Source organism: Eretmochelys imbricata, chromosome 3 (genome assembly GCF_965152235.1).
Source record: "Eretmochelys imbricata isolate rEreImb1 chromosome 3, rEreImb1.hap1, whole genome shotgun sequence".
Lineage (NCBI taxonomy): Eukaryota > Metazoa > Chordata > Testudines > Cheloniidae > Eretmochelys > Eretmochelys imbricata.
Genome location: NC_135574.1, coordinates 67,707,104 through 67,719,737, shown reverse-complemented (window position 1 = coordinate 67,719,737; position 12,634 = coordinate 67,707,104). Strand labels below are relative to the sequence as shown.

The window sequence follows — 12,634 nt, the reverse complement described above, 5'->3', positions numbered from 1 at the left end:
CTGCCCGGCAGAAGATGGTACAGTACGACTGCTAGCAATCCGTATCGCCTGCCTGCTCACCATAAGACGGTTCAATAGGACTGACTGCAGGACTAAAGAGAATGACCTGGTCAAGTCACTCCAAATTTAGTCCCTGCGCCCATGTCTGTCCAGGCGCTCCCAGCCGACGTGGCCAGGAGCACCTCGGACATGACGATGACGGCTAGCAGTCGTACTGTACCGTCTGCTGCCACAAGGCAAGGGGTTGCTGCTACTGTGTAGCAATGCCGTACCGCGTCTGCCAGCACCCAGGAGACATAGGGTGACGGTTACCTGAGCGGGCTCCATGCTTGCCGTGGTATGGCGTCTGCACAGGTAACTCAGGAAAAAAGGCACGGAACGACTGTCTGCCCTTGCTTTCACGGAGGGAGGGAGGGAACGGGGGCCTGACGATATGTACCCAGAACCACCCGCGACAATGTTTTAGCCCCATCAGGCATTGGGATCTCAACCCAGAATTCCAATGGGCAGCGGAGACTGCGGGAACTGTGGGATAGCTATCCACAGTGCAACGCTCCGGAAGTCGACTCTAGCCTCGGTACTGTGGAAGCACTCCGCTGAGTTAATGCACTTAATGCACTTAGAGCATTTTCTGTGGGGACACACACACTCGAATATATAAAACCGATTTCCAAAAAACCGACTTCTATAAATTCGACCTTATTCCGTAGTGTAGACATACCCTATGTTTCTAGCCCAACATTGTGAAGACAACCTTGAAAACGTGTATTCAATGTTGTCTTCCTGCGTCTACAGAAAACCTGAAACAACAGTTCTGCTCCATTTGTCTCACTGAGTTAACTCCAAAACCTAAAGATGGCATTTAAATGTCAATACTACTAACTATTACACTGTTGATCACTGTAGCAGAAAAAATATACAACAGAACAAATCATCAACAAGGCTCAGGTAGTAAACCACAAAGACACAAATACTAAGTACTAACTCATCTTGCTTCCTAAAACTACATTCTTTATAAAAAATGATAGAAGCTTTTCAAAATACAAAGAATTCATCGGTATAACTAAAACCTTGCTTTACCACAAAAGAAAAACTCATGGGTGTGGAGGGATCTATGAAGACTCCCAGAATCTAGATCTGAAAACAATTCCTCTCTCACACCCATTTCTTCACACTTCTTCTCTCAAGAAGTGACATAGAACACAACAGGAAACAATGCAGATACTTTAAGACAAAATGAAAGCAGGTAAAGCATGTCTCAGAGTAGAGTAAAGAAAAAAATACAAAACCTGAAGCTTTCATTCATAGAGTATAAAAGACACAGGCTCTGCCTATAGCTGGAAAATAATTTTAAAAAGTTTCCCGCTATGGCTAATACTTAGGGCCCTACCAAATTCACGGCCATGAAAAATGCATCATGGACCATGAAATCTAGTCTTCCCCCCATGAAATCTGGTCTTTTGTGTGCTTTTACGCTATACTATACCAATTTCACACGCAAGACCAGAGTTTCTCAGATTGGGGGTCCTGACCCAAAAGGGAGTTGCAGGAGGTCACAAGGTTATTTTACAGGGATCGTGGTATTGCCACCCTCACATCTATGCTGCCTTCAGAGCTGGGCGGCTGGAGAGTGGCCGCTGTTGGCCAGGCACCCAGCTCTGAAGGCAGCAGCGTTTTGAAGTGCGAGTGTGGTCGTGCATGAGTGCTGGGAGAGAGCTCTCCCAGTGCTCCTGGTAATCCACCTCCACAAGGGGATACCCAGTGTTCGGAGCCTATCCACACTAGCGCTTTAAAGTGCTCAGACTTGCTGCGCTCAGGGGTGTGATTTTTCACACCCCTGAGCCAGCAAGTTAGAGTGCTATAAAATGTACGTGTAGACAAGCTCTTAGAAGCTGATTTGTCTAATTACTACAACACCCTGGTGTGGACATTCTGAAATCAGAGTGCCTTATATTGATTAAGCTAAATCAATTTAAGGTACTCAAACAGATTTAATAAAAATAAAAAAATTTAAGTCTAGAAGGGACCATCATGATTATCTAGTCTGACCTCCTGAATACCACAGGCCACAGAGTTTCACACAGTAATTCCTGTGCAAAATTCTACAGCTTGTGTTATTCAAGAAATGAGACTAAATGATCATTGTGATTTAAGAGTATCCACACCATGAAGATACACAGATTTAACCAAACTGGATGCAGACTTTCCTTTACTGGCAGAAATAGGGCCTGAGTCTTCTCTCACTGGTACTGGTGTAAATCACCATCCATTAAATTCTGTGAAGTTACACTGACATAAAATTGATGCAAGCAAACGAATAATGAGGTTCACAGGCTATGTTGAAAAGGGTACATAAAGACAGAAATTCAATCACACGACATCTCAATAATTTCACAGTGATCATTAAAAGTAAAAAACCCTGGAATTTGTTGATAAGGCAGCAGAACCCACCCTATTAACACATGGAATTTCCTCCTCATATTTATAGATTTAAGATTACATTTACAAAATCACCCGTGTAAAGGAACTCAGGGGAATAGCCTCAACAAAGCTGTGTGCAGCAGTCATGGGCTTCTTATTCCCTCTGTAACACTGGGTAAGAGACAAAGTAACAAAAAAGTAGGAAAAAAATAGCCTTTTGCCCTGATGAAAACTGACTAACAGTGGGGCGCCTCAAGATTATATTAAACAACATTGGACGTGGTACAGATTTATTAATGAGCCAGAACATGGGATTCAGCAATGAGATGGCACAATTTGAAGGTAAAGTAATTTATGTTAGTCAAGGGCAGAGAGATCTCTGAGGAGCATCAGAGGTACCACATCAACATGTGAATGTACAGGGTGACAAAAGTGGTTCAACATCAATAAATGTAAAATAACTATTCACACATCTTAATTAATTCCTTCTACTCAGCAGAGGGACTTGGGGCGTCACTGTAGACATCTCAATAAAGACCTCTGCTTAATGTGCAGCAGTGGTCAAAAAAGCAAACTAGATGTTGGGATGCATATGGAATGGGATGGAGAATAATTCAGAAATTATCACAATGCCATTTATATAAATCAATGATAGACCCTCATCTAGAATACTGGGTACAATATTGGTCACTCCCTCTTCAAGAAGACATTGCAGAATTAAAAGGGGCTCAGAGAAGGACAACAAAAAAAAGATTAGGGGCATTAAAAAAACCTCATACAAAGAGAGACTGAAAATATTAAAATTGTGTATCTTAGAAAGGAAACGAATAAGAGGAAACATAAAATAATGGATGATATAGAGAAGGTAAATTGAGAACTCTTGTTCTTGTGTTACGTGACAAGGAGAACAGAAGGCATTCAATAAAATTAAAATATCACAAATTCAAAACCAAAGAAGAATAACTATTTTTTCCACACAACTTGTAAATAAACTGTGGAGCTCATTGCTAAACGATGCTGTTGGGTCCAAAACCTTAGCAAGATTCAAAAAGGGATTGGATATTTACATGGATAAAAAGTAATAGTTAATGCTAACATATACTGTTGGAAGAGATATTAAACCTCATACTTCAGAGTTTAATCCAATCTCTAACAATTAGGGATCAGGAGGAGAATGTGGAGGGCCGATTATCCTATATCTGTCTAATACATGGTTGCATGCACTTTTCACTGAAGCATCTGGTACTGGCCACTGTAAGAAACAGGATGCTGGATTAAAAGGACCACAGTTCCAAGAAAGGAAGGCTTCTGCAGCAGTTCAGGCATTAGTCTGGGACTTGGCAGATTTAGGTTCAACTCTCTGTTCCACCACAGATGTCCTGTGTGATAAGTCACTTGGTCTCTTTGTGCCTCAGTTCCCGATCAGTAAAATGGGGTTAATTCATAATACCCACCAACAAAGGCGTTGTGACAATAAAAACACTAAATATTGTGAGGTGCTCAGAAACTAAAGTATTGGGGAGTACAGAAATACCTAAAATAGATAGTCTGATTTTGTATGTCAAGTCCTATATTTCCAAATAGGAACTTCTATACAACCAAAGAAAGATTACTAAACTGAGACTAGAAGATTCTGACCAGTAGTGAAAGAACTTCCCCTACTTCTCAAGAAGGTAAATTATAAGAGGCAGTGTAAAAACAGATATCTGATTAATAATGTGAGTCCAGAATAGATGGAATACATATGAATAGAAAAAGCCCAATTTTCAAATGTCAGACAGGAAAGCATGAACTTTTTTCTTTTCATTGCACATATGAATATATGCATCGGACAAGCTGTGTGCCTAAGTGACTATTTGCAGGAACTATTAGAGTAACTGCAAGTGAAAATTAGACATGCAAATATATATGCATTTGTGTATGTACAAATGCACCCCTGCTCTCAGATACCAAATGTTTTAATTTCTAATAAAATCACTTACGGCCCAAACTTTATATTTTGTTTTAAAACAGTTTAAAAAACTAAATATGAACACAACATTTCAACATATTTTAAATTCAATTAAAGCATGTATAATTTAAATATTTCCTCGCAGTGCTGGAAACCTGGGTGGATGCTTTTAATCAAGATGATTTAAATCACAATTTTTTTTTTAAGTCATTGATTTAAATCAACTTGATGCTTTGTAAAACAATTTGAAACTTGTGCTATTGCAACTTTACATTAAAATTTATAAGGAACTAAATTATAAATTCTAGAAGTTTTAAAATGTTACTGACATGACATACGAGTAGAGGTATAGCAGGTTTGCAGATATAGCTCTACTGGTATGTCTATACCACCAAATTCTTTTAAAAAGTTGTAGGAAAGGTCATCAACTGGGTGTAGACTTTGTCATCCAACCCTTCTCAGAGCACTAACTATACTCACACTGTCCACGATGGGATAATTAAGGGATTCCAAAAATTTGCATAAACAGGATTAAATGAGACAGTGGTATAAACGGCTGCTCAGCTGACAATAGTTTCCCTCACTGGTAACATCAGTGCAGATGCATCAATACTGAAAAAATGTGCATGAATTTTCCTAGCATAGCTGGCAGGTTTCAGAGTAACAGCTGTGTTAGTCTGTATTCGCAAAAAGAAAAGGAGGACTTGTGGCACCTTAGAGACTAACAAATTTATTTGAGCATAAGCTTCATCGGATGCATTCAGTGGAAAATACAGTGGGGAGATTTATATACACAGAGAACATGAAACAATGGGTGTGACCATACACACTGTAATGAGAGTGATCACTTAAGGTGAGCTATTACCAGCAGGAGAGTGGGGGGGGGGGCGGCGATGACGACCTTTTGTAGTGATAATCAAGGTGGCCCATTTCCAGCAGTTGACATCTGAGGAATAGTGGGGGGTGGGAATAAACATGGGGAAATAGTTTTACTTTGTGTAATGACCCATCCACTCCCAGTCTCTATTCAAGCCTAAGTTAATTGCATCCAGTTTGCAAATTAATTCCAATTCAGCAGTTAGGAGGTTTCGCAGAGCCAACAAACCTATCTACTCGTGCTAGGAAGCCTGCTAACAGCTGCAGTGTATACATACCATGTAGGCATCATTGGCTGAGCACATACTATTATTAAGGTTGTCTGACACTTCCCAATATAAGACTCAGTTTTCAGTTGCTTGTAACTTTGTGAATTTTACCATTTGGGCTGAAATTTTTCAGGGCTAGTATCTGCCTCAGGTTGAATTTTTTTTTTGGGGGGGGGGAATTCCAGCTAAAATGGTTTAGCTGCTTCTGAGAACCAGGCTACAGAAAAATATGTTGTTTTGCCCTCTTAAAAAAAATCTGGCAACCCTTTCATTGAATAGCTCTAGTGACCTAATGCTGTGGAACAGGGACTTGAAATGTGGCAGGAGAGTGCATTTTCATGGATGTGCCTTTTGCCGTCCCTGTGAAAATTTACCCAAACTTGGCCAAGTTGCAAGCCTTTGAAAAATCACAACTCATCGATACTTAGTTAAGACTTCTTCAATTTTAGCAGCTAATTACTCTGAAGATTCCAGTCTCACTAAGCACATTTGAGCTTCTCACAGCTCCTCATGCGGACCTCCAGACTGCATATGTGCCATCTCCATAGTGTGACTGAGCATGCTCTGTCCCCACTCACTGGGTCCCAGACCCAGCCCAAACACACCACAATTAAACAAACATATGAGCCCAAGTCAGGCCAGTCACGGGTTTCAAACTGCAGTTAGACATATTCTCAACGGCCTGCTCTGCTGACATCCAGGCTGCTAGAAGAGGAAGCCATCCAATTCAAAAACACAGGGTATAAAAGCTGGACTAGGGGTAAGAAAAGGAGTAGACTTGACAAGGCATCTGATGAAACAGACTGAAAGGGGGACAGAAACTGGGAATGGCTGGGCAAAGAGGCTGTGACTGGGAGTTGGGGGCAGAGGGAAGGCTGGAACCTATTGAGCAAGCAGACTGGGAGCCAATGAGGGAAATGGTGGAGGGGAAGGGAGTGGGAGAAGTTTGCAGAGGTGGGAGAACACTAAGATCAAACAAGAAGTCTGGGTCTGCGGGGAAATGGGACTGGCTTAACAAAGAGACAGAGTCATGGAGCCAGGTAGGGGGAAAACTAAGATTGGATGAAGTGCCCAGGGAGGGAGACTAGGACTGGGAGCCAGTGGGGACAGGAAGGGGAGAGAGAGATTGGACAAAGAACTGAGATGGCGAACCTGGGACTGGTTAGACGGGATGGGGCAGGAAATTGGGACAGACACAAAATGAGCCTGGAGGGTGAGTGTCATAAATATAAAGGGAAGGGTAAGCCCTTTAAAATCCCTCCTGGCCAGAGGAAAAATCCTCTCACCTGTAAAGGGTTAAGAAGCTAAAGGTAACCTCGCTGGCACCTGACCAAAATGACCAACGAGGAGACAAGATACTTTCAAAAGCTGGGAGGAGGGAGAGAAACAAAGGGTCTGTGTCTGTCTGTATGTTGCTTTTGCCGGGCATAGAACAGGAATGGAGTCTTAGAACTTTTAGTAAGTAATCTAGCTAGGTATGTGTTAGATTATGATTTCTTTAAATGGCTGAGAAAGGAACTGTGCTGAATAGAATGACTATTCCTGTTTGTGTGTCTTTTTTGTAACTTAAGGTTTTGCCTAGAGGGATTCTCTATGTTTTGAATCTATTTACCCTGTAAGGTATCTACCATCTTGATTTTACAGAGGTGATTTCTTTACTTCTATTAAAAGTCTTCTTGTAAGAAAACTGAATGCTTTTTCATTGTTCTCAGATCCAAGGGTTTAGGTCTGTGGTCACCTATACAAATTGGTGAGGATTTTTACCAAACCTTCCCCAGGAAGTGGGGTGCAAGGGTTGGGAGGATTTTGGGGGGAAAGACGTGTCCAAACTACGTTTCCCAGCAAACCCAGTCAGAGTTTGGTGGTGGCAGTGGAGATCCAGGGACAAAGGATAAAATTAATTTGTACCTTGGGGAAGTTTTAACCTAAGCTGGTAAAAGTAAGCTTAAGAGGTTTTCATGCAGGTCCCCACATCTGTACCCTAGAGTTCAGAGTGGGGGAGGAACCTTGACATGAGGAATAGGACTTGCTGGGAAAGGAGACAGAGAAGTCTGAGGAATGGAGATTGGGACAAGAAACCAGAAGTGAGAGATAACACCTGTTCCTATCCCAGTTCTATTTTCCCTCATCTCTTGCTAGATCTATTAGGGTCATAGGAGTTTACTGCAGGAAAAGCGGCAAAGAGTCCTGTGGCACCTTATAAACTAACAGATGTATTGGAGCATAAGTTTTCATGGGTGAATACCAGGCATCCGATGAACCGGGTATTCACCCACAAAAGCTTATACTCTAATATGTCTATTAGTCTGTAAGGTGCCACAGGACTCTTTGCCACTTTTACAGATCCATACTAACACGGCTACCCCTTTGATACTGCAGGAAGGCTTTAATGAAAAAATAAGACTTAGATTTTTATAATGGTCAAGCTTGGCTGCACTGGAAAGTCCTGCCCCCAACATCCAAATATCTAAAGTTAATCTTTGGCTGCACTGTCTGCATGAAGCAGCTAGATTTTAGTTGGTTATGGATGGTTAGGTAGTCTTTGTGAGTCAAATTCTAGACCAGGTAGAGAATTAGAGATTAGTAGCCTGGCTCAAAGCCTATTAAGTCAATAGGAGTCTTTCCACCACCTTCAAATGACTTGGTATCAGACCTTAGGATCAGGACTTCAAATTCAGTTTTGAAGAAAACTAAGAGTTAGTGGCATGCATGGAGTTCTGAAATGATGTACTCACATTGATTCTGATGCTTAACAGATAAGTTTTTTGCATGAGGTAGGACCTGTACCTCATCCACAAGTAAAATGAGCTGTAATAGTGTAAACTGTGGGGATGAAGCCAGGAATCATAGTAGCCAGTCCATACTTTGGCTGAACACTATTTTGCTTTTATTTTTATTCTGATTTCTCTTAACTGTTGGTTGTTGGTCACAGGCGTTTTTATCAATAGTAGGGTTGCTTATAAGTTTAAAAGTCTGTACGTTTTCAATTATCAGTGTCACTAATTAACAAAGCACACTGATGTTCTTGTAGTATAAAACTGAATAAATAATATCCCCTACCCTATGTCATATCCACCTCCTCATCGTTACAAAACCTGTATAAATCTCTCTCACTCTAATATCACCTACTACCTCTGCACAGTCTAAAACAATGTACATGATGCAACAGCAGGGCAGTATATTAATCACACTTCTGTAGCAAAATAAAAATTACATATCCCCATGGTCTCTATCCGGCTCCTCCCTGTACATATCTCCTCTGTTATATATGGCACACCACTATTGCTGGGTGTCAGGGCCAGATCCTGCCAGCACTTATTTAATTTTAGTCGTGTGAATAAAGTTCTGCACGTGCTTAGATGTCTGGAAGACAAGCTGGCCGGCCCCTGTGGGTGCGTCTCGAGCCGCAGTATATGTATTTACAGTACAAGGGAAAACCAAATGCAAGGCTGCTGTAAACAGCCCTAACAAAGGGAATCAACACAGCTCGCTCCTGCACTGACGGTGAAGGTGGCCCCGGGGACTGTACGGGGAGAGGGATCCCTAGGGGATGGGGATACACAAACCGCCTGCCCCTCCTGCGTGCACACGTGCCCCACCTCCCCGCTGTACCACCTGCTTCTTACCCACCCAGGGTCGGGCCAGCAGCCCCACAGGACGACGGGCTCTTCTCCAGCCCCACGTCCTTACCGGGGGGGGGGGGCTCCACTCCAGGTTCCATCCTTCCGCGCCAACTGGCGGGGCTCCCGTGGGGGGAGTCCCCCCAGCACCCTGGGCGGACAGCCGGGGAGCGGACCCGTGTCCCCCCCGTCGGCACAGAGCGCGGCGCGGGAGCCGCCCGGACACCACGGACTAGGCCGCCGGACGCGCGGGCTGAGCTACCAAACAGGGCCCCAGCGCGCGGGCCAGCGGGGCTGCCACGGGGCGGGCGGGGGGCGCAGCGACTCTTCTCCCACCCACCTTGGAGACGGAGCTCGTGCTCATTCTGCCCCCACGCGCTCCCACGGCAACAGCACCTCAGCCCACTCCAGCGCGCGCGCGAGAAGCTACGGGCGCATGCGCAAATCGCCGACAACAGGGCGAGTTCTCTTCCTCCAGTCGCAGAGTGAACTCGGAAACTACTTCCCCCCCCTCCCTTTACACAATGGGATGGGATGGTCCATCCCCTGCGGCTCCGCCCCGCGAGCGGCGCGGCTCAAACACCGGCGCGGGGGAGGGGAAAGCTCCTGACACCCCCGAGGGTTGTACAGGCCACCGCCCCTTCAGCAGCAACGGGAAGGAACGGCTCCTCCCCGCTGGGCTAGTCCACGCGCGGTTGGGCGACGGGGGTGCACGCGCGGCTCGTTCGACGTGAGCCATGGCGGCTTGTCCCTTTCGGAGGAGCATCGCCGCTCAGGTAGCGTGTCCCCTGCGCAGAGACTCCCCCTGCCGCTGCACACGGCCCACCCCCGCCCCGGGGTCCCTGTGGTCGGGACCGGCCGGGTGTCCGTCCCCCACCCCTCGCGCTGGAACCCCCGGCTCCCAGACTCCCCTTGGGCCCTGTCCCCTCACCCCCGGGGCAGGGCTGTGCGGGTAACTGAGTCCGCGCTGCCAGGCAGCCCGGGGGCCCGACGGGCGCAAGCAGCCGCGCGGACAGTCCGAGTCCGGTTTGAACCAGGCACGTGTCGGGGGCCCGTGTGATCTTCTGTCCCACCCCCTGCCTGGCGCCGGCCACGCAACTTCCCCGGGTTCGTTCCTCGGGAGCTCCAGCCTCGCCGTTAGCAGAACAGCGGGTCTTGCGCTGGAAATGGGTGGCGGTGGAGAAATGCCCTGCCTGCCACCCTTGGTAAACTGGTGCATTGGTTACTTACCCTCGCCTCGCTGTTAGAAAACGTATACCTTACTTCCACGTTGAATTTGTCACGCTTCAACTTCCAGCCAGTTTTCTAGACTGAAGAGTCCATTATCCAATATTTCAGTTTATTTTAAACTGATTAAAGGAATCTGTTTGAACCTCAAAAAGATGCTCTTAAACCTAAATAAGAGCACCTACTAGGCGTTTGCACTGGTTTCAGTTAAACCGGGGTGATTTTTTTCACATAGATGAAGCCCTGAGACTGGTCAGATACACTGCTATTGTTCCGGTTCCTAAAGGCAGAAGTGAAATTGTCAGGTGTATGCTGTTCCAGTGTGTGCTCTGGCCTGCTACTCTCTTGCTGCAATGGTCAGGTGGTTCTGGGATGAGAGCAGAGAACAACACACGGGCTCCTCCTTTCTTTCACTCCACAGAGGAGTGGGGATGAACCTTCAAATGCACCATGTGTAAGATTCCAGGAGTGTCACTCTAAAACCTAAAGTGTCTGAACAGTCAGTGTGAGGCAATGGAAACAACTACAAGCATACCTGAGAGCTCTTTTTGTTTAGAAATATCACCAGGTTCAACCACCATTGGAATTTGCGGTCTGTTACTGTCTAGTGTGAGGTTTCAGAGTAACAGCCGTGTTAGTCTGTATTCGCAGAAAGAAAAGGAGTACTTGTGGCACCTTAGAGACTAACGAATTTATTTGAGCATGAGCTTTCGTGAGCTACAGCTCACTTCATCAGATGCATACCGTGGAAACTGCAGCAGACTCTATATATACACAGAGAATATGAAACAATACCTCCTCCCACCCCACTGTCCTGCTGGTAATAGCTTATCTAAAAGCCATTTCCAGCACAAATCCAGGTTTTCTCACCCTCCACCCCCCCACACAAATTCACTCTCCTGCTGGTGATAGCCCATCCAAAGTGACAACTCTTTACACAATGTGCATGATAATGAAGTTAGGCCATTTCCTGCACAAATCCAGGTTCTCTCACTCCCTCACCCCCCTCCAAAAACCCACCCCCATACACACACAAACTCACTCTCCTGCTGGTAATAGCTCATCCAAACTGGCCACTCTCCAAGTTTAAATCCAAGTTAAACCAGAACATCGGGGGGGGGGTAGGAAAAAACAAGAGGAAATAGGCTACCTTGCATAATGACTTAGCCACTCCCAGTCTCTATTTAAGCCTAAATTAATAGTATCCAATTTGCAAATGAATTCCAATTCAGCAGTTTCTCGCTGGAGTCTGGATTTGAAGTTTTTTTGTTTTAAGATAGCGACCTTCATGTCTGTGATTGCGTGACCAGAGAGATTGAAGTGTTCTCCGACTGGTTTATGAATGTTATAATTCTTGACATCTGATTTGTGTCCATTTATTCTTTTACGTAGAGACTGTCCAGTTTGACCAATGTACATGGCAGAGGGGCATTGCTGGCACATGATGGCATAAATCAAATTGGTGGATGTGCAGGTGAACGAGCCTCTGATAGTGTGGCTGATGTTATTAGGCCCTGTGATGGTGTCCCCTGAATAGATATGTGGGCACAATTGGCAACGGGCTTTGTTGCAAGGATAAGTTCCTGGGTTAGTGGTTCTGTTGTGTGGTATGTGGTTGTTGGTGAGTATTTGCTTCAGGTTGCGGGGCTGTCTGTAGGCAAGGACTGGCCTGTCTCCCAAGATTTGTGAGAGTGTTGGGTCATCCTTTAGGATAGGTTGTAGATCCTTAATAATGCGTTGGAGGGGTTTTAGTTGGGGGCTGAAGGTGACGGCTAGTGGCGTTCTGTTATTTTCTTTGTTAGGCCTGCAATGCCCCTCTGCCATGTACATTGGTCAAACTGGACAGTCTCTACGTAAAAGAATAAATGGACACAAATCAGATGTCAAGAATTATAACATTCATAAACCAGTCGGAGAACACTTCAATCTCTCTGGTCACGCAATCACAGACATGAAGGTCGCTATCTTAAAACAAAAAAACTTCAAATCCAGACTCCAGCGAGAAACTGCTGAATTGGAATTCATTTGCAAATTGGATACTATTAATTTAGGCTTAAATAGAGACTGGGAGTGGCTAAGTCATTATGCAAGGTAGCCTATTTCCTCTTGTTTTTTCCTACCCCCCCCCCGATGTTCTGGTTTAACTTGGATTTAAACTTGGAGAGTGGCCAGTTTGGATGAGCTATTACCAGCAGGAGAGTGAGTTTGTGTGTGTATGGGGGTGGGTTTTTGGAGGGGGGTGAGGGAGTGAGAGAACCTGGATTTGTGCA

General features: G+C 45.0%; 2 protein-coding genes across 5 annotated transcripts in view; one reads left to right on the top strand and one right to left on the bottom strand.

The window, feature by feature from the left end:
• Window positions 1-9,619, bottom strand: part of ORC3 (origin recognition complex subunit 3) — a 76,664-nt gene extending 67,045 nt beyond the window's left edge. For all 3 annotated transcript variants that reach the window (XR_013345594.1, XM_077812800.1, XM_077812801.1), the window contains exon 1: window positions 9,478-9,619. Coding sequence is in view for 2 of the 3 variants with exons in the window: in XM_077812800.1 (XP_077668926.1) it covers window positions 9,478-9,501 (24 nt within the window). In the remaining variant the exon portion in view is untranslated. The remainder of the gene's footprint in view (window positions 1-9,477) is intronic.
• An 87-nt stretch (window positions 9,620-9,706) lies between these two features.
• The window catches only part of RARS2 (arginyl-tRNA synthetase 2, mitochondrial), a 59,975-nt gene continuing 57,047 nt past the window's right edge, over window positions 9,707-12,634 (top strand). For both annotated transcript variants that reach the window (XM_077812802.1, XM_077812803.1), the window contains exon 1: window positions 9,707-9,913. In XM_077812802.1, the coding sequence (XP_077668928.1) occupies window positions 9,875-9,913 (39 nt within the window). In that variant the 5' untranslated portion in view covers window positions 9,707-9,874. The remainder of the gene's footprint in view (window positions 9,914-12,634) is intronic.